This window comes from Podarcis pityusensis (genome assembly GCF_964106645.2).
Source record: "Podarcis pityusensis genome assembly, chromosome: 2".
Taxonomy (NCBI): Eukaryota; Metazoa; Chordata; class Lepidosauria; order Squamata; family Lacertidae; genus Podarcis; species Podarcis pityusensis.
This window is the reverse complement of record NC_138029.1, coordinates 68671923-68696371: the sequence shown is the minus strand read 5'-3', so window position 1 is coordinate 68696371 and position 24449 is coordinate 68671923. Positions and strand designations below refer to the sequence as shown.

At 42.2% G+C, this 24449-nt stretch overlaps 1 protein-coding gene across 3 annotated transcripts in view; it reads left to right on the top strand.

The window, feature by feature from the left end:
• The window catches only part of LOC308467108 (serine protease inhibitor Kazal-type 5-like), a 29576-nt gene extending 7307 nt beyond the window's left edge, over window positions 1-22269 (top strand). The window contains exons 5-18 of one of the 3 annotated variants that reach the window (XM_080988528.1): window positions 2792-2922; window positions 3011-3071; window positions 5036-5172; window positions 6058-6181; window positions 10942-11042; window positions 12612-12699; window positions 13678-13707; window positions 14749-14778; window positions 16892-17019; window positions 18330-18390; window positions 18921-19042; window positions 19569-19617; window positions 20218-20269; window positions 21970-22269. In XM_080988528.1, coding sequence (XP_080844654.1) covers window positions 2792-2922; window positions 3011-3071; window positions 5036-5172; window positions 6058-6181; window positions 10942-11042; window positions 12612-12699; window positions 13678-13707; window positions 14749-14778; window positions 16892-17019; window positions 18330-18390; window positions 18921-19042; window positions 19569-19617; window positions 20218-20223 — 1068 coding nt within the window. In that variant the 3' untranslated portion in view covers window positions 20224-20269; window positions 21970-22269. The remainder of the gene's footprint in view (window positions 1-2791; window positions 2923-3010; window positions 3072-5035; window positions 5173-6057; window positions 6182-10941; window positions 11043-12611; window positions 12700-13677; window positions 13708-14748; window positions 14779-16891; window positions 17020-18329; window positions 18391-18920; window positions 19043-19568; window positions 19618-20217; window positions 20270-21969) is intronic. The other 2 variants (XM_080988530.1, XM_080988529.1) reach the window with 2 other exon arrangements.
• The last annotated feature ends 2180 nt before the right edge of the window (window positions 22270-24449 follow it).

The following is a 24449-nucleotide window of genomic DNA, read 5'->3' as shown; positions in this document are numbered from 1 at the left end:
CTATGGTTTCCATCAAATAGAAGCAGCCCACGGAAACTGCCTTGGGGAGTGCTATGGTCCTCAGCCCCCCATCTGGATTTATGGACAGAAACACCTCTCCTAGGATTCCTTTAATGGGATACCCCAATTCCTGGAAGGGGAAGTTAAAGCAATATAGTCCCCTTATGAATAATTACTATGAATCTGACCTAATGCTTTAACCACTAAAGTTGTGATGATTGCTGTGAGGCAAAAACCACAAGACCAGCCAATTTGTCTGGATATAAAATTTCTTCCTGCCCCAAATACAGCAGCCAAAAGATTACATAGCAAAGTCATTAACAAGGGTGGGAGACCAAAAGGGTGACTGTAGTGCCAAGGGAGAAGGCGGGCCCCTTTTTATCCTGAAGAAGAGGACCCAAGTGGAAACCAGCACAAAGTTTCCACCTGACTCTGCTCCCCCCAGCTGCCACCTCCTAAAGCCCATCCACGATTGGCCAGTTATTGTGGGTGGGTAAATTTGGATTTCCCCATGGCAGAAAGGTGAGAGGAATTTCTGAGTAGACATGTGTGGGATTGCATGTGAGGCATGAAAAATGGTATACCTGAAATATGATGATATTATGTGTTTAAGCCCTGCATTTGACCTGCTTAGCAATTGGTTTTTGCTTTTGTGCTGGAAGATATGAGACTTCATTGTCACTTGGATTGTAGCCCAATCTAATTTTACTAAATGAGATTAGAGTTACAATGCTGATACTATATGTAATTATAGTGAAAACACTTCTGGAACAGAAATTGCACAAGTGGAGACCTGCTACATTTCATGGAAATTCGGGATGGTGTCCTCCTCCACAGCACATTGCTGGTTCACTAGAAATATGGTTCAGGAAGAGTTGATTTTCATCATACACCCTCTGGCTGCTTCTTATATGTACAAATATGCTTCATTACACCAACAGTAGCAGTTTCCATTCTCCTTCTGTTTTATCCTCACAACAACCTGGTAGGTTGGCCTAAGAGATTGTGATGGGTCAAAGTCATCCAGTAAAGTTAACCACTCACCAGGAATTTCAACCCAAGCATCCCTGGTCCTAGCTTAACCAAAGGGTGAGGAACCTAGGGATAGGGTGCTCCAGAAGTTGCTGGACTACAACTCCCACGATCATTTAGCCATGATGGCTAGGACTGGTGGGAAATTGAGTCCAACAATATCTAGAAGGCCACAGGCTCACCAGTCCTGCTCTAACTGTTGTACCACTCTGATTCTCCAAACCTGTTCCTGCTTGTGAGTATTAATAGCAACCCTAGTTTCCGGTTTGGCTCCAGACTTGGAGGGCAGATAGAACAGATAGAACCGTGCCCCCCCCCCCAAAAAAACCCCTACGTTATCAGGTATGGCTTAAAAGAAGTAAGGCTCATTACTTATCTAAAGAAGGTCTTCATGAGACCATTGAGTCCAGGGTCTAAAATTATCCAAGTTCACCCACTGCAGGGTCTCATTGTAAACCACAATTGAACCGTTACTAGTACTATGCGTTTTGATTTCTGACAGGCCCAAGTTAGCATGCCATGATGAGTTCGTATCTTTTCCTTCTTGTGTTTCCAAGACTGAAATAGTAAACTCTCCAGGGCGGGTCCTGGGCTGCCTTCCCTGTTTGGAACATTCCAAACACGTTGTTGGCACTCAATTACTGCTTAATGGGGTAATAACACCCAAGAGCGCTCCAGCTAGGGCAAGGTGTGGGACCAGGCATAAGCAAGCCTTAATTGCACCTTGTTTATCTTGGCCAATCCATTTCTTGCACACCTCTTTCTCTAGGCAGCAAATCTTGTCATTGACAGGCTTTTCTTTCCCAAATGATATATTTGTTTCTTGGTCAAATTGCTTGGCTTAATTCGTCATCATAATGCTTGCTTCTGTGTGACTTATACTTGTGCAGGTTAGACTTCATAAGGTTGTGTCTAGCATTCCGGCTGAGAGGGAAGTGTTCAGAGGGAGAAGCTGCTAAGAGAAAGGGTGGGAGAAGGGTAAAGCAGAAACTCTGCTGCTTTTCCCATTAAGTTTGTTCCCACCCAGGAGCAGAGGAAAAGACGAACACAAGCTGGCAACATGGCAAGCAGTTCTGTTGTTAGTGTGTCCACTATGTTTTTGAAATCTAATGTGTCTAACATATTTTTAAAATCTTGCTTAATATAAAGTCCAAAATAGACATTACACATCTGCAAAGAAAACAGAATCTCAAGTGCTAGACATAATGTATTGGCTATTAAGCACATTTGCTGTATTGATTTATTTACATGGGAAAGAATTCTGGGTGGACAATTCCCCACTGAAACCAATGCTACCATTTGGTTGGTTTTGTGGCACCTTTAAAGACTAACACATTTATGACAAGCACAAGCCTTCATGGACTGTAGTCCACTTCATTAGATGCGTCTTATAAAAGAAACATCTGATAAAGTAGAATGTAGTCTGCAAAAGCTCATAACATCATAAATTTGGTAGTCTTTAAGGTGCTACAAAACTGCTGTATTGGCTGCAACAGATGAACACAGCTACGCCTCTGAAAACTTTCAGGTTTGTGCTCATTCTCTTAATTACTTCCAATGAAGATTACTTCCAGGGTGCTTCATTCCTCATAAAAGACTAATTCCATTGGGTTTGGTTCAATCAAAAGTGATTGAACATTCTGCTGATCACATGATTTTCTAAGGGACCTTAAACGCTGGCTATGGGCATCCTGTTGATGACTCATGATGAACTTTATCTCCTTCAAGGAGGAAAATTGATCTTCTTCTTCCACTGTAGGATGACGACTGCAGTGAATATTGGCCTTATTTCAGAGATGGGTCATTTTCCTGCACCAGAGAGAATAATCCAGTTCGTGATGCTTCTGGCAAGCAGCATAGCAATAAATGCATAATGTGTCTACAGAAGTTGTGAGTATGCCGTAATATATTTTCTTTTTAATTAAATTGGGCCTCTCTGTCTGCAACAAAGTAAAACTTTATCCATTGTTTCTTGCAGCAAAAATGGAGGTACGATGAATTCTGTTGGAAAGGACCAACCACAAAATGGAAAAAATGAGGTGAAATAAAGCTTTATCCAAATTTGTATCTGACCATTTACATTTTGCATTTCTTGCCCATGGTGACCAAGAATGAGAAGAATCAGTTTCACTCCAGAAAGGTTCCAACTCTGTTCATCCAAGGTTTTGTTGCATCCTGCACATACATGCACAGTTTAGCCTCTTGTTCCATATGCAAAAAGTCATGTGTGTGGTAGAGTACCTCATTATGCACAGAATTAGGAAGTCCTCCCTCATGTTCCACAGGTACCTCTTTATGCAGCACATTGTTAATTATGGAACTCACTGCCACAGGAGGCAACAATGGCCACCAACTTGGACGGCTTTAAAAGAGGATTAGACAAATATAAGGAGGAAAAGGCTTTCAATGGCAACTAGCCATGATGGCTATGCTGTGATTCCATGATCAGAGGCAGTAATGCTCTTCAACACTTGTTGCTGGAAATCACTGGATGGGAGAGTGTTCTTGTGCTTGGGTCCTACTTGTGGGTTTCCCACAGGCAACTGATCAGCCACTGTGAGAACAGGATGCTGGGGTAGAGGGGCCATTGGCCTAATCCAGCATGTTATTGTTATGTTCTTATATTGACCTGCATTATCTCTGCCTAAATCATAGAAACTACATTTGCCTGTAATGTCATTTTAAAAAATTGTGTTCAGCACTTCAGTCATTGGATTAGCTTTTAATGATTTCATTAAAAGCTAGAAAGTGTTAGACTTCAAGGTTATATTTCAGGCCTAGCCAAATTCATATCTGCATTAAATTCATCCCTGGATAACAGTTTTAGTCCATAAAGAGGTTATCTTAATATGCATAATGTTTAAAATACTATATCACATTTGAGGGCAATGTCCATTTTCGAGATTATTTTTATCTGTAAGCTGTCTTGAGTCAGGTATAAATGATGATGATCATGATGAAGTTTTATATTGACTATAATGGAATGTGAATTATGCCCATCCTGTAATTAAGCATGTTGGGGAAAGTGAGAGAGATAACTTTTCAGATCAGCTGCGTCCAGATCAATCTACGTTTCAATGACTCATAAAGAATAAATAGTTCAAGAAGACTTTAATGAAAGGCCCTTTACCCATCTAATTGAACAAGCAAATAAAATAGTAAATAACCTTCCAGAGAAAAGTTGGTTATTCCAGAAACTTTTTTTTTATAAAAAAACCCTTATACTTACCTTCCTTTTAACCTGAAAGGTTTGTGACTCATGCCTTATTTTGAATTGGCAAAGTCAGCTCACCCTCATAGATTTCTTTATTTATGTTTCATTCACTCACTTTACCCTTGTTCCATCATGTGGACCCAGCTAGGAGAGGATACGGGTTGTCGGTGCACATGTTCACACCATTCTTTTGCCTTCATTAAAGCTAAAGAGAATCTGTATGAAAAGTTTCTCACTGGTGAGATGTCTAAGCAGCACCAGTTCATGAAACAGTATTGAGGAATCAAGGGCAGGCCCTTTCTTGCCAGCATTCCAGCCACCTTTGTTGGCTTTATTCACTATTGATTGAAAGCATGTTGCAACTTTTTAGAAGTTTTCATCATGCTCCACAGCAACTGATGCAGGGACCTGAGTATTCTCTGAATTGTTCTGGTGCAGTTGTCTGCCTGTGATCTGGTAAGGTGTTGACAGTATTTTAAGCACATTGTTGGGAAAAGTGGGGGAGATCTCTTTTATCATCCAGATCAATTGCATGCTTTGAATATCCCTGCTAAAGAATGATAATTAGGCCGGCCGTAGAGGGCAACACCCAACAAATGTTTCTAAGACAGAGGCACTCAGGATTCCTCTGACTAACACTTCAGTCAGACACAAGGTAGTAGGTGACATGGTTCACCCTGTCACACCCTGACACCATCTGTGTCTGTGTGATGCATTTGCTGTGAATGAAGATTCTCCAGAGTTTCCAAAAATCAGACCAGCAAAGCAAACCATGTTCTTTCTCTGCAGAGGAATGATGGATGTGATGAATATCGATCAGAGATGGGACCCAACGGAGAACTCACTTGCACCCGTGAGAATGCTCCAGTGCGGGATGCAACTGGCTATACATACAACAACAAGTGTATCATGTGCTCAGAGAAATTGTGAGTGCTCTAACTCAAAGATGAAATGATGGGCTGTCGTGAATAGCAAACTTTGGCATGTACGGTACTCTCCAAAGTTTATGGGCAGTCATTGAACACAAGAAGAAATGCCTTGTGTTTAATGTATATAGTTTATGTAATGTTAGCTACTTAGGCTAGGGTTTTATCCCCAGGGCCACATTCCCCAGCGGGCAGCCTTCTGGGGGCCACATGCCAGCGGTGGGTGCAACAGCTGGTGTGACTTTTTCCATAGGCTCCTGACCAGCCATGCAAAGTCAGAGGTTTCCACATATACTGTTTTCCATCCAGGCAAGCAAGGGGCATTAGAACAGTCAGCTAAAAACTCTTGAGGAAGATGCACATTTGAAGAAAGTGTATTAGTCCTTCCTCCGTTCACTAAATTTGCATTATAAAAAAATTGGCCAGCCAGCATGGCCAGAATCATCAGGGATGATGAGCACCGTAGTCCAGTAGCATATGGAGGGTGACAGGTCCCCCCACCCAGGATCTAGGGAGTACCAGGTTGGTATAGGTTGCAGTATACCAGGTGTGGTAAACTTTTGTCCTTCCAGGTGTTGCTGAAGTACAACTCCCATCATTCCTGACCATGCTGGCTGGGGCTGAGGGGAGTTGTAGTTCAACAACATCTGGAAGGCCAAAGGTTCCACATTTCTGATATATTAAAACAAAGCAGCTTCTCACTTCTTTGTACATGCCTGTGGGTTTGTTCTCTCCTTATGTTTTCATTTTTGTTTTACTGTCCTTGGTTTTCTTTTCTTCTTTCACTCTTCTCCTGAATGTTCAAGTTCTAACAAGTGTTTGAACATAAGAACTCCAGTTTCCAATTCCTGTTACTCACGTTGTTCTACATTCCATGCCTCTTAGCAAAAAAGAAGTTCGAGAAGGCAGGATCGTTGGAGGAGGAAGAGGAGGAGGCAGTGGTGGTGCTGTGGATACTTATGGGAACAGAATCGTTCAAGGGAATTTCAACCCAGGGAACAGCAACGAGGTGAGGAAAAATGTCGGGCAAGCTGCTATCTGAGCACTACTTTCCTACTCAAGAAAAGGGATGCTTTATCCTGTCTCTGATACTGTGCTGTAATGCTCATCGCCTAGAAAGCATGATTGGGAAGAGAGATCACATTCTCATAGCAAATCAGAAACATGTAAAACATCCAGGCTGAGCTCGGTCCAAAGGCTTTAACAGCCTGGGATAACATAGTAGAAAGCAACATGCAAATAATTTCTGAACACAAGCCACAACTTCTGTGTGGTGTGGGAGTTGCCTGATAGGTATTGGTACATCAGAGCCAGGAAGACAGCAAATCCATGATTGCAACGTGTCGTGGAGATGGCTCAATTGCAGAGAGGTGTCCGATGTTAAAGAAGAATGCCATGAGATGGAGAATGAAGGAAGCTCCAAATTTATAGGGTACGATCTAGGCTGCAGTGCCAGCCCTGAGCATCCAGCCGGGCCTCAGAGTTAGCTCCTTGGTTTGAACAACTTGTTAGTGGCCTGAGGAGGATACTTCCCCTGAGTGCTGCCTTAGATCTAGCCCAGCTTTCAGTAATATTACTTACATAAATAGCCAAACAAGTCAAAATTATCCTTCCTTTAAGGAAAACCATTATTAGAATAATAAAAATGTCAGTGAAGGGAATAACTATAAACCAAACGAGTAAAAACATCCTACAGAGATAACCACACAAGCAATGAAAACTTGCTTTCACACATGACATGTTGGCATTTAGGTTCTAATGTGCAAAATATGTGGGCCCTAGTCTAGCTTTAGTCACACAAAACTAGTGGCCTTTGTTGGGGATGTACAGCAAGAGATGCTTCTGGACAATTCGGTAATGTATTAGCTGGGCTTCTCATTGTTGGGTCAGGCTGGTGGTCTTCACATTGTTTGTTTACTAATTAATTATACTTCATTTAGAAGAGTTTATATAGTTTCCATGAGACTCCCAGTGACTCGCAGTTTCCTAACCAGGCTCTGATCTGGCCCACATCCAATCATGAATGAGTCATTCCCATCCATGGGGTGGGGAGCTTACGCATGTTAAACTTATCCCTAATCATGCCCATCAACAATTCATATAGACCTACCAGAGATATGATTAGGGTGGCCATGCATCTTGCTTTAAAGAGGACAACTCTTTATTTGAAATGCTAACAGAGGATAGCCCTCTATTTGAAGGAGTCCTCTGTTTGAAGGGCTGTCTGGTCCAAGCCTGGTTTAAGGATGAAGAACCCTAAGGGAAAGCAGCAGAGACCTTGAAGTTACCACCAACAGTTAGCAGCAGCTCACCTGTTCACAGCCTTCATCACTATGGTGAGATGTATTTTCATTTGAATTTGCATTAGCCAGCCTGTCTAAATTTGCATTCATACATATAAATCAGTACATGCTAATTTTATGCATATTTTTGTCATATTTTGGGGCAATGCATAAGTGGCCACCCCAGAGAGGTGTCTTAAATTGTAAATAAACAGTTCGCATATTTTTAATATAAGGCTTTCATGATTTGACTAACATCAGCAACTGTTTAAGAATGACAAGAAAAGATGCAATCTCTCCTCATGGTTTTCAATGGGAAGACCATTCATTAACCTAGCTCTGCAGTAAAAAAACAAAAGAACAAAACAAAACTCCTTTGTCTCAGGATAAAACTTTCTATTTTGCAGCCAACAGGTTTTTTCGACATGTTAAGACATGTAAGAAAATCCTTTTGAATTCACTGGGGCTTACTTGTGAATAAACAAGGTTAGGCCTGTGTTGTGAAGCTTGAATGGTGGCCCAGAGATTATAGCTGTGAAGCCCTTCCACATGGTAGGGGAGACAGTACTGTGTGCTACATTAGTCTTGTTCAGACATTCAAACTCCTGTGTAATGAAACATGGAAGAGGGGCCACACTCCATAGGCCCATCTCTGACATTGCATGCACTGAGTAGTGACACATGTATAATGCAGATATCTGCAGAGGAGGGGAGGGCTTTGTGTATTCAGCTTTACATACAGAGACCCCCCCTTCTGCAGATGTTCATGCTGCATTCACATGGTGTGCACCTGGTGTGTATGATGTCAGTGGCAGGGTTTCTCTGCACAGTACAAAGGACCTCAGAAGACTGACTGAACAGGGATACTGACATGCAGGCCTGCTTTCGCACTCTTTCTAGGCAGGGACTGATTAAGAAAATTGTTCTTCCATTGCAATATGTGCATTACGTATCACTAGTCTCCACACTCTTTTCTTGTGCTAGCTTCAGAGGTGAAGCTAACAGTTTCAGGGGTGGGGTGGGGGTGCAATGCAGTGGCATTGCTTGGAAGGGGCCACAGAGGCAGTTGCCCTGGGAGCAAAATTCTTAGGGGCAAAAAATTTCAACACCCAGGTACTGCAGGCAACACTGGCCTCTGTCCCTCTTTCCTGCCCTCCCTCTTCTGATGCCCTCTTGCATCTCTGCCTCCCCAAGGCTTGTGTGGCTGTTTGTTGCAGCAGCCCTGGCTACAAGCTCCACAGGCGAAAGATGCTTCTTGGGCTAGCCAGGGGGATGCTTCCCAGACCCCTGTGGGGCAGTGTGAGGAGGCACCTCTCTTTGGGGCAGGGTAGGCAACTCGGAGACCAGGGGTGACAACCTTGGCTGCCCAGAGGACTCCCAAGTGGAGGGAAGAGGAGAGGAGGCTGAGGGAACACTATACAAGGGAGGGGGTTCAAAAAGTGGTGAGGGGCTGCTGGCTGTGTAAGCAAGGGGTGACATAACTGGGCTCCTGAGCCCCACAGGGGTGCCGCAGAAAGAATGTAGTTGGTCAAGGGAGCCATGGGCTCTGTGTTAGGCAGTTGAATGTGCATGTGTACTCAATCCATTTTGCTCCCTCCCACCTCCTGCTCTATGCTGCCCTGGGGTCTGAAAACCCCCGCTATGCCAGTGGTGCAGTGCCAAAATCTCTGATGATGCAGGTTCCAATCAATGCAGCTCCAGGAAGGTGGTTTCAAATGCCGTGCCTCCTCTGGTCCAAAGAATCACGCATGGTGCCTCTTTTTGTCTTGCACCAACTGGTTCCAGTTTGACAAAATCTGGTGGTTCAAAAAGTTGACCCTCTTCCTGTTTTAAAGAATGCATCATTATTTTGTAACACCCAAATTACAAGACATTCGAGCATAATGACCCCCCATTTTCAAAGCATCGTGTTGCATCTCCTTGTGATCCTCGCCTGTCACTCAGATGTAGGAATGTAAGAAGTCATCATTTCCTATTCTGCCCTGTATGGTCACATGCAGCATTGCTTCTGTCTCGCTGCAGTTTGTCTGTCACCAAATACAGTATTTGTATCACTGTCCACTGTGGTAAAATTATGTAATTTACGTAAATTGCATGGTCATTGCATAATTCCACACCCTTCATTTTGATATGAAGGAAACGCAATGCAAATGGAGATGAAACCTAATCATTTGTGCACTGAAAGCAACAACATCAGCAAATACTGATAGTATTTCCTGGGTGGATTTCTGTTCATATGTGGATGAGTAAATGAACACCAGCAATTTACATATCTCTTTTCATTTCCAACTGAATTTTCTAACATCCCTACTCAAAGGTCTGTCTCTTTCTCTGACGAGGGCTTGATCCTTTGCCTTCCACAAAGCACATTCCTGAGTACATTGATTGTTCCAGACACTTTTCTTGTGGTTCAGCATTGCTGCATCTTTCCTCAGATTTGTCTGCATCACCCAGGACAGGCAATAAGTGGACTGATATCCTCATCAGTACTTACTGTAACCTCTGCCTTAGGATTAATACTGTGTTTGATTGTTTTGCTCTCCAGTTCCCATCATTTCATTTCATACTGTAAAGCTTGTGGCAATTTCTGTCACTGAGCTTTTCTTTAAAATACTACCAGAAGTGGCAGCTCCGGCTCAGCAAGAGTTTGTGAAAAGAGAAAAGACTGTGTAAAACCAAAATATGCACACATTCTGGCTATCCCACAATTCTGATCACACTAGAAACAACTGTCATAAATTTTATTCTCTGCTGCCTCAACGCTGTGTATAGTTCATTATCAAAAAGTGAGGTGCATTCCATCTCAATAGCATTCTGTGACAAAGTGATCAGGCAGGCTTGACAGCTGGGCCTGGTGAGCTGCCTGTCAAGTTGGAGAGCCCTCCTCTTTTATCAAATCTAGAAATGGATAGTGGGGGGGGGGGGAGGGAGAGAGAAAAAGCTCACCGTCACTGGCAGTTGGGACTTGTCAGCTGGGAGAGAAGATAGCTGAGAGAATGGGAGGGTGGGGTGGGGTGGGGGGAAGGAGAGGAAGAGGGAGAAGCTAAGCTAGGAGATTCCTTCTAAACCTGTCCTTGTCATTCTTGCAATGGATCTAACCCACTTAAATGATTCTAATGATGGGAATAAGGTAGTTAGAAATGGTAACAAATCTGTTTCTATTGGACTTGAGTTTAAGTACACCATCTGAGCCCTTTTTTCCCATTAGTTCCATTAGCAAATGTTGTGCCTTCATATTGCAGAAACTTTTTCTTGTGTCCTTCCCCATGACCTTTGACCCAGCCTATTTTGTTCTGATTTATATGAGTTTAAGGGTGCACAGATTTTGATGGGGAGAACCTCCAAGATCACCACTCTCTTGATGGAAAAGAGTAGATCTCGTTCGCACAAACCGTGGTCTCTCTCTCTCTCTCTTTTTGTGGTCTCTCTTTTGTGAGCAAGAAAAGAAGTCACCCTCTTATCAAACTTGCTTCTTCTCCATTGACAGAAAAACTGCAAGCCATATGGAAAAAATGATGTAAATAATCCTTGCCCTGCAGAATATCAGATTGCATCGGGGGATTACAGATCATATACCAATTGTGGAGGGTGAGTATGCTTGACATGCAAAGATCTGTGTGATAGCAGTTATGATGCCAAAGTGGGAGTTTATCAATGCTTTGCCACAATGAGGTAGTTGGGTTGCAAATGTCTGACCAAATATTCAGGTACCCTGGGTATGACCTGCTGGTTTCTCTTAGGGACAACGGCTTTACTATCTGAAGTGTGGAATCACCAGTCTGTTGCTAATACTCAGCTCTGCCTTTTCTTGGAAGAGATCCAGGAATTTCAGTTCTAAATGAGTGTTTGAAGGCTGTGGTGGGGTAAATGAGGTTGAACAGGTTTAGACTGGATCCACAAAAGCGATACATATAGATGTGTTGGCCACTGAGCCAAGTCCACAGACTTTATTGTACTCCTGGACCTGAGCTTAATGTTGAAGGCTCAAATAGTGCAGCAGTTAGGACCACATTCTATCTGGCAGAAAAAAATACTTGTAGAGATGAGATGGGTCAAATTTCATATAATCATAGAATTGTAGAATTGGAGGGGATACTGAGGGTCATCTAGTCCAACCCTCCTGCAATGCAGAAATCCCAACTAAAGCATCCATGACAGATGGCCATCCAACCTCTTCCTGATGATTAGTAAGAATCTCCTTCTAACTTGAATCCATTGGTTCAGGTCCTAGCCTCCAGAGCAGGAGAAAACAAACTTGCTCCATCTTCCATGTGACAGCCCTTGAGATATTTGAAGATCCATGCTTATGTAATTTGTGACCCTAATTGGCTTTGGATGTGCTCCAACCATGGTTTCCTTTAAACTTATACTTCTAACCATGAGTTCTAGAAACATTCATTTTAAACTAGTAACCTTGCAGCAAGAAAGAATTGTTGGATCAAAGAAAATGCCATGCCATCCGTGCTCTTGGCAGGATCAGATCCCACAGGAGAGAAGGGCAAGGAAGACCAAGTAATACAGGCAGCAAGTAATATTTGGCGTTCTGATAAATATGTAGCAGGTGCTGGATGGGATTGTGCAAGAATGTCCCCAATCAGATCTAACAGAAATTCCAGATGTCTGTTCATAGGATCGATTCCAAGGAGCTAGCAATGGAAGGAGACATTTGAGGTTAATGCAAACAGGCTGGAATATCTGGGGCGGAAAAGGTGTAGAAAGTGAGATTGAGAAGGGAAGTGAGATTAGGCATATCACAAATGTCACAGTGGCATTATATAAACCTATGATGTATTCACAATTGGAAGTAACAGCTATAGTCTGGTTATACTGTCAGAATGGATATTGCATAGTGGAAATGGTATAGAAAGAGTAAGTAAAATGGTAAAGAGTAAAACATGTCAACAAAGGCTTCAAAATAAATTGAGGCTTTTTAGTTCAGAAAAGGATAAGAGAAATTATTTTCCGTCTCTCAGAATAGTAGATCTTTCAGTTACATTGATCGGCTGACAGTTCTACACAAACAAAAGGAAGCACTTTGCTTCTTCCTGTGACGCCTAGTAATTAAGTTGTTGAATTTGTTGCCACCGGATGTTGTGACGGCTACTGACACTTATATTTTTTTAAGGGTTAGAAAAACTTATGTGACTTTTCTTCTAGGACAGGACAGTCATCATACTACAATGAAAATTGTAGGAAAGGGCCCTTCCGCAATAGGCAGAAGAAAATTGCTGTTGGGGACAAGAAGGTAAAAATCACCTCCTAATACAGTTCATTATTGGTTACATTATTTATTAGATTTATATACCACCTTTTCCCTGACGAGCTCAAGGCAGTTTATATGGTTCTGCCCCTTCTCAATGTAGCCCCACAACAACCCCATGAAGAATCTTAGGCTAAGAGATAATGACTGGCCAAAGTCATCCAATGAGCTTCAAAGATGAGAGGGGATTTGATCCCTGGCCTCCTTGGTCCTAGTCCAATCCTCTAACCACTACTCCACAACAACAGAATAAATCCTTGTCACAAAGCAGTAGTGGCTATGTGGGTACTCCAGTAGGGACAGAAGGATATGGTCCCATGCTTGTACTGTTGCTAAATAAAAATGGTCTATGTGCCCAAGAACTAAATAAGCTGTGAGGAGTGGTTCTGCATTTATTGCATCGCTCACAACCTGGCTGTGGTACTACTCCATGCTCTGGTAAATTCCAGACTGGATTATTGCAATGCATTCTACGTGGAGCTGCCTTTGAAGATGGCTTGGACACTTCAATTGGTCCAAAATGCAGTTGCCAGATTTCTGACTGTGTTCCATCTAGAACTCATATAACCCCTGTTTTAAAACAGCAACAATGGTTGCCACTTCATTTCTAGGCCCAATTCAAGGTGCTCATGCTAATGTTTAAAGCTCTAAATGACTTTGGCCCCAAATATCCGAAATACTGCCTCCTTCCCTACACCTAAGCAAAGAGGCCCTCTTGAGAGCACCACCTACTTCAGAAGTTTGGGGTGGTGGTGATGGCCTGGGAGAGGGCATTCTCTGTACAGCCCATAAGTTGTGGAATTCCCTTCCCACAGAGGTGTTTCTCTCTTCATCACTATATATTTTTCTGAGAATGTTGCAGATGCACGTCTATACCCTGGTCTTTGAAAACTTATATATATTTTAGAACCCACTAAAATTTGTTTTAAATTGTTTTTAATGCTGTACTTTATTTTTCTGCAGCCCACGCCAGGACCTTCAGGTGAAGGGCAGGTAATAAATATAATAAATGTTGGTGATGATGATGATATGTGAACTTCAGTGTTTGCATATATTTGTGTATTTATACATCACATTTCTAATGTTTCAATTCATATATATATATATATATATATATATATATATATATATGTATATTCTGATGTCCTGTGTCTTTATTTATTCCATCTGTGGGAGGGGGCGGGAATAGCCACGCAAAGCCACTCCTGACATCCGGAGGGGGGGGTTGCAGGCTCACGCCCCATTCACACCCTTGTGGGGCTGGCTGCAGCCCCGCGGGACCTAGGGAATCCCGGGGTCATTAGTATTCATCATTCTCCGCGCCAGCCAATCGGCTGGCAGCGGGGGCGGGACTTGTAAGGGGCATTTAAGGTCGGGACAGGCCATGCTCGCCCCTTTCTTTTCTTTCAGCAGCTGCGGTTTCCCACCCTCCCGCCCTTTAGGTTCTCATCTGGACTTTGCTATGGGCTTCGGCTGGTCGCCGCAAGGGGCCTGGTAGGAGTTTTTCCATTTGGCTAATTGGCTAGATTTTGGAAGCCACTTGGTTTTTTCGCCTACCTCGTAGCAAAACGTCACAACACCTTGGTTTTGGCAGTTAGGCATTGGCAGGGTATTATTATGCAAATGAGATGGGGGGGAGGAACGCCATCACCTCCCCCAAATGATGAAGGGTAGTTCGTTAAAGGACTCCGGGGGGTGTCGCCTCGTCCGAAACCTATGGAGGCTAGGGCCTAAAGCGCGCTCCCGAGCGGTAACCCCTCGGGGAGCGCCTAGGGATGTGCATCTCGGGGGCTCCCCCTGTTGGTGCTTAACCCTTCCCGGTTATACCGGTTAGTCTGATAGGGCCAATGCCTAAAGCCAATACCGCTCTTACCTGTAATCAATAAAGTTGTGGCCATTTTTCGCCCATTAACCTAAATTCTGGTGTCCTGTGTATTTATTTATTCCATCTGTGGGAGGGGGCGGGAATAGCCACGCAACCCACTAAAATTTGTTTTTAAATTATTTTTAATGCTGTACTTTATTTTTCTGCAGCCCACCCCAGGACCTACAGGTGAAGGGAAGGTAATAAATAATAAGGATGCTGTTGATGATGATGATGATATGTGAACATCAGTGTTTGTATATATTTGTGTATTTATACATCACACTTCTAATGTTTCAATTCCCACAGTGGCTTGGAATTTAAAGCCAGCTGATTCAGTACGAAGCCAGTGTTCCTGGGTTTTTGACTGTCTGCAGGGAAAACATCAGAAGCTGCAGATCCTCACATTATAGCAATATAATTCTGAGAAGTTGCAAGTCCTGAAATCATTTCTATTCTCCTTAAAAAACAAACAAATGCTAATCTCTAGTGAATCTGGAAATTCCAGTGTTTTCTGAGCTCAAGCCAGAAGACTCTAAAGTCCCTTTGAATTCTTTGTAGAAAGGATACACATAAACGTATAATTCTCCTTGCATCATGCTATATGCAAATAACTATATGAGTTTCTTTCTTGTACAGTATATGTAGAAAGACCAAACTCATGTTTGCTCTGCTTGTCTGTTAGAGACCAGCTAAGTTTGTTATTGGTATGAGCTTTTGTGTGCATGCACACTTCTTCAGATTCTTCATGCACACGAAAACTCATACCACTAACAAGCTTAGTTGGTCTCTAAGGTGGGACGTGGGTGGTGCTGTGGGTTAAATCAGAGCCTAGGACTTGCCGATCAGAAGGTCGGCAGTTCGAATCCCCACGACGGGGTGAGCTCCCGTTGCTTGGTCCCAGCTCCTGCCCACCTAGCAATTCGAAAGCACATCAAAGTTGAAGTAGATAAATAGGTACCGCTCTGGCGGGAAGGTAAACAGCGTTTCCATGTGCTGCTCTGGTTCACCAGAAGCGGCTTAGTCCTGCTGGCCACATGACCCAGAAGCTGTACGCCGGCTCCCTCGGCCAATAAAGCAAGATGAGCGCCGTAACCACAGAGTCAGTCACAACTGGACCTAATGGTCAGGGGTCCCTTTACCTTTAAGGTGCTGCTGGAAGGAATTTTTAAAATTTTGTTTCAACTACGGCAGACCAACACGGCTACCTACCTGTCTGTTCATAATTACTCACATACCTTCAGGCCTGCAAAGATAAACACACCTCCATGAATATCAGGAAAGTATGTTAATTTGTTGGAATGAGACATTGCCCTCTAGTGACTGGAAACAAACAAAACAGTTACATCAGCTACTGTTTAATAAATCCCTTGTTACAAGAAAGGGCTCCTGCGGCTGTTCCTAAATATATGGTTGTGTAAATGAAAAGAACAGATGGATGAGCCTTTCATGTGGTATGCTCACATATGTATACACTCACAGTGATCAACCCAGGTATTGTTTTTACTGTATTATTATGTAGTAGATGAACAGGAAGGGTGATCTCTTATAACAGAACTGATCCTTAATTCTGACAAACTGACTGGGGAATGCACAGGGTGCTCTTGGATGAGGTGGCAGGTAGATGCGTTGATTCTCCTGCCTTGGGCAAGGAACCTGTCAATAATAATAATAATAATAATAATAATAGTAATTTATTATTATTTATACTCCACCAATCTGGCTGGGTTTCCCCAGCCACTCTGGGTGGCTCCCAACAGAATATTAAAATTATGATAAAACATCAAACATTAAAAACTTCCCTAAATAGGGTTGCCTTCAGATGTTCTAGAATGCCTTGCATGTGTCCTTTTATTGAGCAGTTCTTAGCTAGCTGGCACTACACATCAGATCAGTTCCAGCTTTTTCTTTTCTTTTCTGCTGTTTGTACAGTGCAGGACTTATATTCAGTTTCTTTCTCTATTGTTCGTCATACCCATCCTTTGGGGGGTGATGGTGTGGAGGGATGATCTGAGCAAAGGCTATCAAAAAGGTCCCAAAAATTATTGAGAAGAAATTTGACCATGAAACACCTCACTATAAGAGCTGTGAGCCGATGGAACAATTGTTGTTGTTGTTTGTACCCCGCCCATCTGACTGGGTTACCCCAGCCACTCTGAGCGGCTTCCAACATATATAAAGACATAATGAAACATTAAACATTAAAAGCCTCCCTATATGTATTTTGTCAGTCCTAAAACATTTATCATTAAGTAAGTTACCTTATACTGTAGCATGTTATCTAATTTACTTATATCTATTTTCTCCTTCCAGCTGGACTGTGATCAAATTCTAGCCGCTATAAAGAAGGAAGGGACTTCGTGCAATGCTCTGTGGTCTCCTGTTTGTGGCACTGATGAGAAAACATATAGCAATAAATGTTTCCTGTGTTCCGCAATTGTGTGAGTATTAGCAGTTGCTCTGGGGGCATTGCAAATGCATTCTGACTTCACTGTGGGATCCTAATTGTGTTTACTTCATTGCAAACTACCCAACATCTTGGTGATTTTCCAGTGACATACACAGAGATCAACAAGATCCCAATTAAAGGAATGACAAATAATTCAGGATAATGGCAATGCTTATATGGATGCCATCTTTGTCATCATTCGTTGGAAACCCTAGCCGTGTTTAATGATCACCTAGACAAGAATTAAGATAGGATTTAATTCATAATGGGATGAGTGAATGAGGGTGTGTGTGAAAGAAAGAGAGAGAATTCCTCATAATCCTAAGACATCTTGAAAGACCTGTCTTCAAAAAACAGTGAGGCCAAACTGTGACAGCAGGTATGAAAAGCAACTGCCTCGTGTTCTGCATTAATTGATCAGCATCTCATCATAAAAAGCATATATATCAGTAATCAGGTTCCCCAAGTGTGTCCAAAGCTGTTGTGTATAGATTCTGCTTCCTCCACAAGAGCTGGTTCACACAACCATTGTGAGGTGCATGTTGGTGGACATTTAAAAAGTCCACGCATTCAGCTTTGACATCCTGAACTTATCACACAACAACCAGGATTCAGCTTTTGGAACGTGATTTGTGTGTGTGTGATTTTTAAAACATTGGCAGTCTAGCCCAAAATTGAAACCTGCACTTAATAGCAATTGCTTGAGTGACTTGCCCTAGTCTGAGAATAACTGTGTTTAGGGATTTCAGGCACCTTTCCTATGAGTGTTGTGCCCTTGATAGTCATGTGAAAAGATCCTCAAGCAGTTCTCTCAATACTTGGAAGCAGCATATTAATTAGGTAGCATGACACACTGAGTGATGCTGAGGATTGTTCTGCTTGTTTTGCTGATTTTAATGTTGTTCAATTATTGCTTGCATGCGACTAGAGGAACAACTGAAAACAACACACAATAAATACAATATAGCCCTTAATGCAACATAAAGCAGGGTGGGTGCAGTTGGGGGAGGGGCTTCGGGTGGTTAGGTTTGGCACCAGCAGTCAGCCAGGCTGGGCCGTTGTTAATGGTTCTATCTTCAACTCATATATATCCTAAATCAACAGAGTATTGCCCTGCTTTGGAATGCCTTGGCTAAGCCATCATCTGATTCCTCTCCCTAAGCATGACCATTTTGTACCTTCTGTCTATATGTTGTCTTATATCTGTTCTGCACATAGTCTACCATAACTTGATCATAGGGTTAACTCACTTTAGGGGAGTGATAGGGGAGCACCATATAACATTTATTCTACAATTTCTAGGAAAGCTGAAGATACCCTTGCGCTAAAGAACGAAGGTGAATGTCAGGCTGGTCATATAAAGGTGAGACTCTGAATAATTTGAGGGCAGGGCTAGCATTAAATGATCTGTTGAGTCAAATGGAACTACTAAAGCAGGGATGTCCAACAGGTTGATTGTGATCTACTGGTCGATTGCGGGGCATCCCTGGTCGATCCTGATCGATTGCCCCCCCCCCAAAAAAAAGCTCAACAATTTTGGTCAGTACAATGGGTAGATCACTGCCAGGGTTTTTTAAGTGGGAGTAGATCGCAGTCTCTTGGAAGTTGGACATCCCAGTACTAAAGGAATGGTATCTGACTAAGTGATTCTCAGAGTAAGTCCATTGAAATCAATGGAGTTAAGTTAGTCAAGACTAACTGGGTCTGTTCTGAGTATGAATTTGTCAGATGCCACCTTAGGTTTCCAGATATGCCAAATATCAGTTTATCATTGTCTCTTCCAAACTTTAACAAAGTATAAGGTTAATCAGCCATGGCGACCGGGAGGTGATGACTGAGTATAGTTGTCTTCTCCAAGTGTCCATTCTAGTATTTTTGCTGCTGTTTTGTTAGGCTGACTGCAACCAATACCCCCAAACCAGAGGGAAAGTCCTTTGCAAGAGGAGAAGCCAGGAGGTGTGTGGAACAGATGGCGAGACGTACGGCAGTGAGTGCATGCTCTGTGACAGAATCCTGTGAGTAAACCAAGCCTGCCTTGCCCATAATAATACTGAAAGGCATACAACTTTTTCATTAATTAAACCAAAATGCATATTCCCACCACGGGTTCTCATGCACTGAAGTGGCCAGCAGCGAAGGATCCTCTTAACTCGGCACACACATTCATAGTGGAACCATTCCATCTTTACTTTCAACAGAATTGTGGGGATTACAATAAACTCAAAGTGGGCTATTTTAATCAGAACTGTTGCATTTTCCAGGTGCTTCTTAAGGTATCCTGATTCATAAAATATGTTTCTGCGCAATGCTTAAAAAGGAGCTAAGAGAACCATCAGCAACAGATTTAATGGCAATGTTTGTACTGAGACAGAAAACAAACTCTTTCTCAACCTTTGCAGCAGATTCTATTCTGAATTCTTTTTAGCATCACATCTAATCTGTGAAATGTTCTGTGACCTTACTATGAAGGCCTTTCCACCAGCAAAGTTATTAGGACTGTATGTGTGTTCACACTAATCTATTCTCTCTCCTTTTTTTTAGGAAAACAAAATCTGAAATTGGTATAAAAAATATCGGACCATGCCCTAAGGTTTGTTCTGCTCTTACTATATATAGATTGACAATGGACACCAGAAGTTTATAATAACTCTTCATCATCCCATTTATTGTAGCCATAAAACTGAAGGGGGGAAAAGAGGTTAGCAATTGTGTAAAATGTGAACTGGTCCTCTCAGCACTGGGTCAGTTTCTGTCCTACCCCTTCCACCCTTTTGTCAGGACTCTTGCTTTGACACACACACCCCAGTTAGAATCATAGAGTTGGAAGAGACCACAAGGGCCATCGAGTCCAACCCCCTGCCAAGCAGGAAACACCATCAGAGCACTCCTGACATATGGTTGTCAAGCCTCTGCTTAAAGACCTCCAAAGAAGGAGACTTCACCACACTCCTTGGCAGCAAATTCCACTGTCAAACAGCTCTTACTGTCAGGAAGTTCTTCCTAATGTTTAGGTGGAATCTTCTTTCTTGTAGTTTGGATCCATTGCTCCGTGTCCGCTTCTCTGGAGCAGCAGAAAACAACCTTTTTCCCTCCTCTATGTGACATCCTTTTATATATAGTTGATGTCATTTTGACGCACATGGGCCTTCAGATGTGTAACACCACCCTCTCACTATGACTCTCTTCCCAGATATAAAGGCGTTCAGGTTGCCAGAAAGCTTTAGGAAGAAAGCGTGACAAAGGTAAGAAGAAGAAGAAGCCAAAGTCACATGGCTGTAATAAGGGAGATGAGGGCTATTACAACAACCAAACGCTGCAGAAAAACCTGTTGCAATTTTATGGTGACTCGCAGTCTAAGGAAGGAACCAGATGCACACCCAGTATATGCCTGTCTCTAAACCCACAGTTGCTCAAATAATGGGAATGTAGAGTAAGGGATGCGGGTGGTGCTGTGGTTTAAACCACTGAGCCTCTTGGGCTTGCCAATCGGAAGGTCGGTGGTTCAAATCCCTGCGACAGGGTGAGCTCCCGTTGCTCGGTCCCAGCTCCTGCCAACGTAGCAGTTCTAAAGCACGTCAAAAAGTTCAAGTAGATAAATAGCTACCGCTGCGGCGGGAAGGTAAATTGCATTTTGGTGCGCTGCCCTGGTTTCACCGGAAATGGCTTAGTCATGCTTGCCACATGACCTGGAAAACTGTCTGCAGACAAACATCGGCTCCCTCAGCCAGTAAAGCGAGATGAGCACTGCAACCCCAGAGTCGTTCGCAACTGGACTTAACTGTCAGGGGTCCTTTACCTTTACCTTTAAGCCTCAGTCAATAATCATTTCAGATACTTCCAGGACCAAATTCACAGAGTCAGAAAACCCAAGAACTCTGTTCAACATACAAGAATTTAGGAACTTATGAAGGGGCTCCTTTTTCCACATACAGAAATGATGACCACTTTGGAAATAACTGTGGCAATTCCATGAGTCTCCCAGAGAATATCCCTTTCTCTGCGGTCAATATTAGAAATTTCTGTGTACTGATAACTGAAAATTTGCCATTTTATTGACTTTCAGATATCAAATTGATCCACCTCATCCAAGCCTTGCATTTTTGGTGTGTGTGTTTTTAGAGCCCCTAGGTTGTCATAGTATTAAATATATGTTCCTATTGCCCCAAAGAATTTAGGGATGTGGATTACTTTTATTTTTTACAAATTATTTTTAATTATTTTTAAAACAAAATTTCTCTGAGAACAATTGTGAACTGTCAATATACTTTGCAGGAATAAATTACTATTAGAAAATAATGCTGTGTAAAGTTCAAAGATCATTGGCATGTTTCAACCGGCAATATTCAGCCTCTTGAAATTGTGAAACCTCTGCAAGCCAGTCTGCTCCACAAAGCAAGCAACAGATAGCATAGATTTCATATCAAAGTGATTTTCCCAGTGCTTTTTTTCTGGGGGTACACAGGGGTACCCCTAAACATTTTGTGAATCTTTGTACTTTTGTCCATTTACTGTATTTATTTTTCCTGATTTGAACTATAAAATGGTGATTTTCTTGAGTCAAAATGAGAGTACCCCTAAACATTTTTTTAAAGCACTGAACTATACTAAGTACATACCTAGTATAGTTTGTTATCCTAATACAGTGGTACCTCGGGTTAAGTATTTAATTCATTCTGGAGGTCCATACTTAACCTGAAACTGTTCTTAACCTGAAGCACCACTTTAGCTAATGGGGCCTCCCACTGCTGCTGCGCCGCCGGAGCACGATTTCTGTTCTCATCCTGAAGCACTATTTCTGGGTTAGCGGCGTCTGTAACCTGAAGCGTATGTAACCTGAAGTGTATGTAACCCGAGGTACCACTGTAGTAAACTTCATAAAGTTTTATTTAGAGAGATTTTGTCCTCTCAGAACCTCAGACTAAATTCATTCTGTTTTCCCCAGAGCAAGTGATGGAAGAACTGGCATTCAGAATCAAGGAAACTGCTGCATTCCCAAGTGTTGCAAAGCCTGCCTTCATACTATATTCAAGGAGCTATCCCATCTCTATAGTACATGGGCAACAACTCTGCACTACTCTGCATGGGGACAGGGTAACAGACCTTGATGACCCAGTCATCAGACGGACTCTTCCATTTGCTTCCTTATTGAGTTTCATTCTTCCAACTTCCATGGACGCTCCAGAACATTTTCTCACCTCCACCAATCTCACTGAGTTTCTTCAATAAAAAAAACCTAAGAAGATCTCTGCCAATCATTCCCTTTGGCCATGTTTAAAAATATATTGAATGTTAAGAACATTTTTTTGTCCTATATTTTCTCAGTAGGAACAACGGGTAAATTAGTTGATTGACAGTAGATTGACTTCTTAACCTTGATTTGATTCAAATTTTAGTGTGCTTAAACCCAGTGAGGGTTTTACTTAACAAATAAAGAGATGTCCAGATCGTTTAATGGCATCATTTAGCACACTAAAACCTTGAGTGGCCATATCTAATTATCAGGCATGATACCACTTACAGATGCAGTATACTTTGTGACTTGAGTAAGTCATGCCCTTCTCCATTTTTGTTTTCTTTACCCATAGCAAAAATCCAGACTTACCCACCCCACAAGGTTGTTGTGAGGTCTAAGTGGGTACATTTATTCATATATGACTTCTGCCAAGTCATAAGTGTTAGTTGCAAAACACTTAACATTTGCAGGCATCTGACTTTGTATGGTATGCTCATGCCATTTTCTGTGGCCTCCTCAACCAAGCTCCAGGTGGGCATAGGATGGCTCCCTAAGTTGGCAATGTGGTTGCAAACCCTAATATAAACAGTACAATTCCACTTAACACTCTATTTTGTTTATCAGAATCAGCATCAGTAAACAATGGGCAAGCTCATAGGGTTGAAAAGAAGGCAGGGGAGAGAGAGAGGAAGAGGTGGATGTCTCATTGATGGTGCAGTCCTATACACACTTATCTAGGAGTAAGTCCCACAGACATCAATGAGACTAACTTCTGAGGAGATGTGCAGAATTGCAGTGTAAGTGTTGCAGTGTAAGTGGTGTTGTGTTGCTCTTTTGAGGACATCACAACATTCCAAAATTATGCTGACACCAGCATTGGTTAGGCGTACAACGATGCTGTATTAAGCTATTGAGTATGTGTGTGGTTGAGAGGGGAACTGAGGGTAATTTACCTATGTCTTTTTTCTGGGCATTTTGGCTAGAGCCTGCTGTATTGTATAGCAATATTGCTATAAAATATTTCTCTAGTCCATTTACCTTTCTTGTCAACCACATCATTGTAAATCACTCTGTTAACTGTCACAGCTATGTATTTTTTTCCCCAGCTGATATGTTGGGCTGGTAGTTGGAACAAGTCTTTGGTGTTCAAATTTGGCTTCTGGGTAGGTCTGGTAAAATGGTGTGTAACACTTTTTGTCCAGTCATTTATGCGCATGTAGCCATTGACACTATGGCAGCCTTTGCCAGCCTGGTGCCCTCAAGATCCTGGTTGCATCTGACAGGACTTGTACAGTAGTCCAAAACATCTGCAAAGGCTGCTCTATAGTCATTAGACTAACATACAGCTTATGGTTTATTCTTCATTATTATTCTCCATTTCCCTCTAGCTCTGTAATCTCAATATTATATGTAGATATTTTCTTCCAAAATATGTGTATGTAAAATAATATTTGTTTTTTGATGTTTATAGAGCTAGATTTTTTAAAATAATAATAATAATAATATTTACCACGGTAATATAAAAACACTGATCTGGTATATTTTAGGTAGAAAAACGAGTCCTTGCTTGGTCCTTAAAAGACCCAAGGCACACGCCCATGACACAAACATGTGTAAAATGTGCATAAACTCATTTCTATATGTAGATGCAAATTTCAGCTGACTCTCAGAGGGAGAGCTCCTTTAAAAGTAACTCCTTCAAAAAAATAAATAAATAAATAAATAATAAAATAGAGCAGGATAGCCAAAACCCAGGTCTGAGGCCCCTACTCTCTAACAATGGCAGGTTGATCACTATTAACAGCTTTAGCGCATTTTTGGATCTAGATTCCAAAAAACATAGGAGGCAGGAAATAATCCCCCCTCCCCCGATTTGCTCCCTTTAGCTTTTCTTTTTTTATCCTTTTGGTCCCTGCTCCAGCTTTGTCAACCACAGTAGTAGAAACCTCCAAGGAGGTGGAGAAGGGGTGTTAGAGAGGAAGGAAGATACATCACTCATGCCATCGGATAAGCAAAATTGACTGGCAAGCAGGAGTTACTGCAGTACAGAATACTGGGCAGTTGTATCTCTTCTTGCCTCCACAGTCTAAGACTCCATTTAAAGACTTGTATGGAACATTGCATCTAACACACTACTGGTATTTTCAAGACTGTACAGTTCAGTTTCTGAGCTGGATATGTTGGGAAAT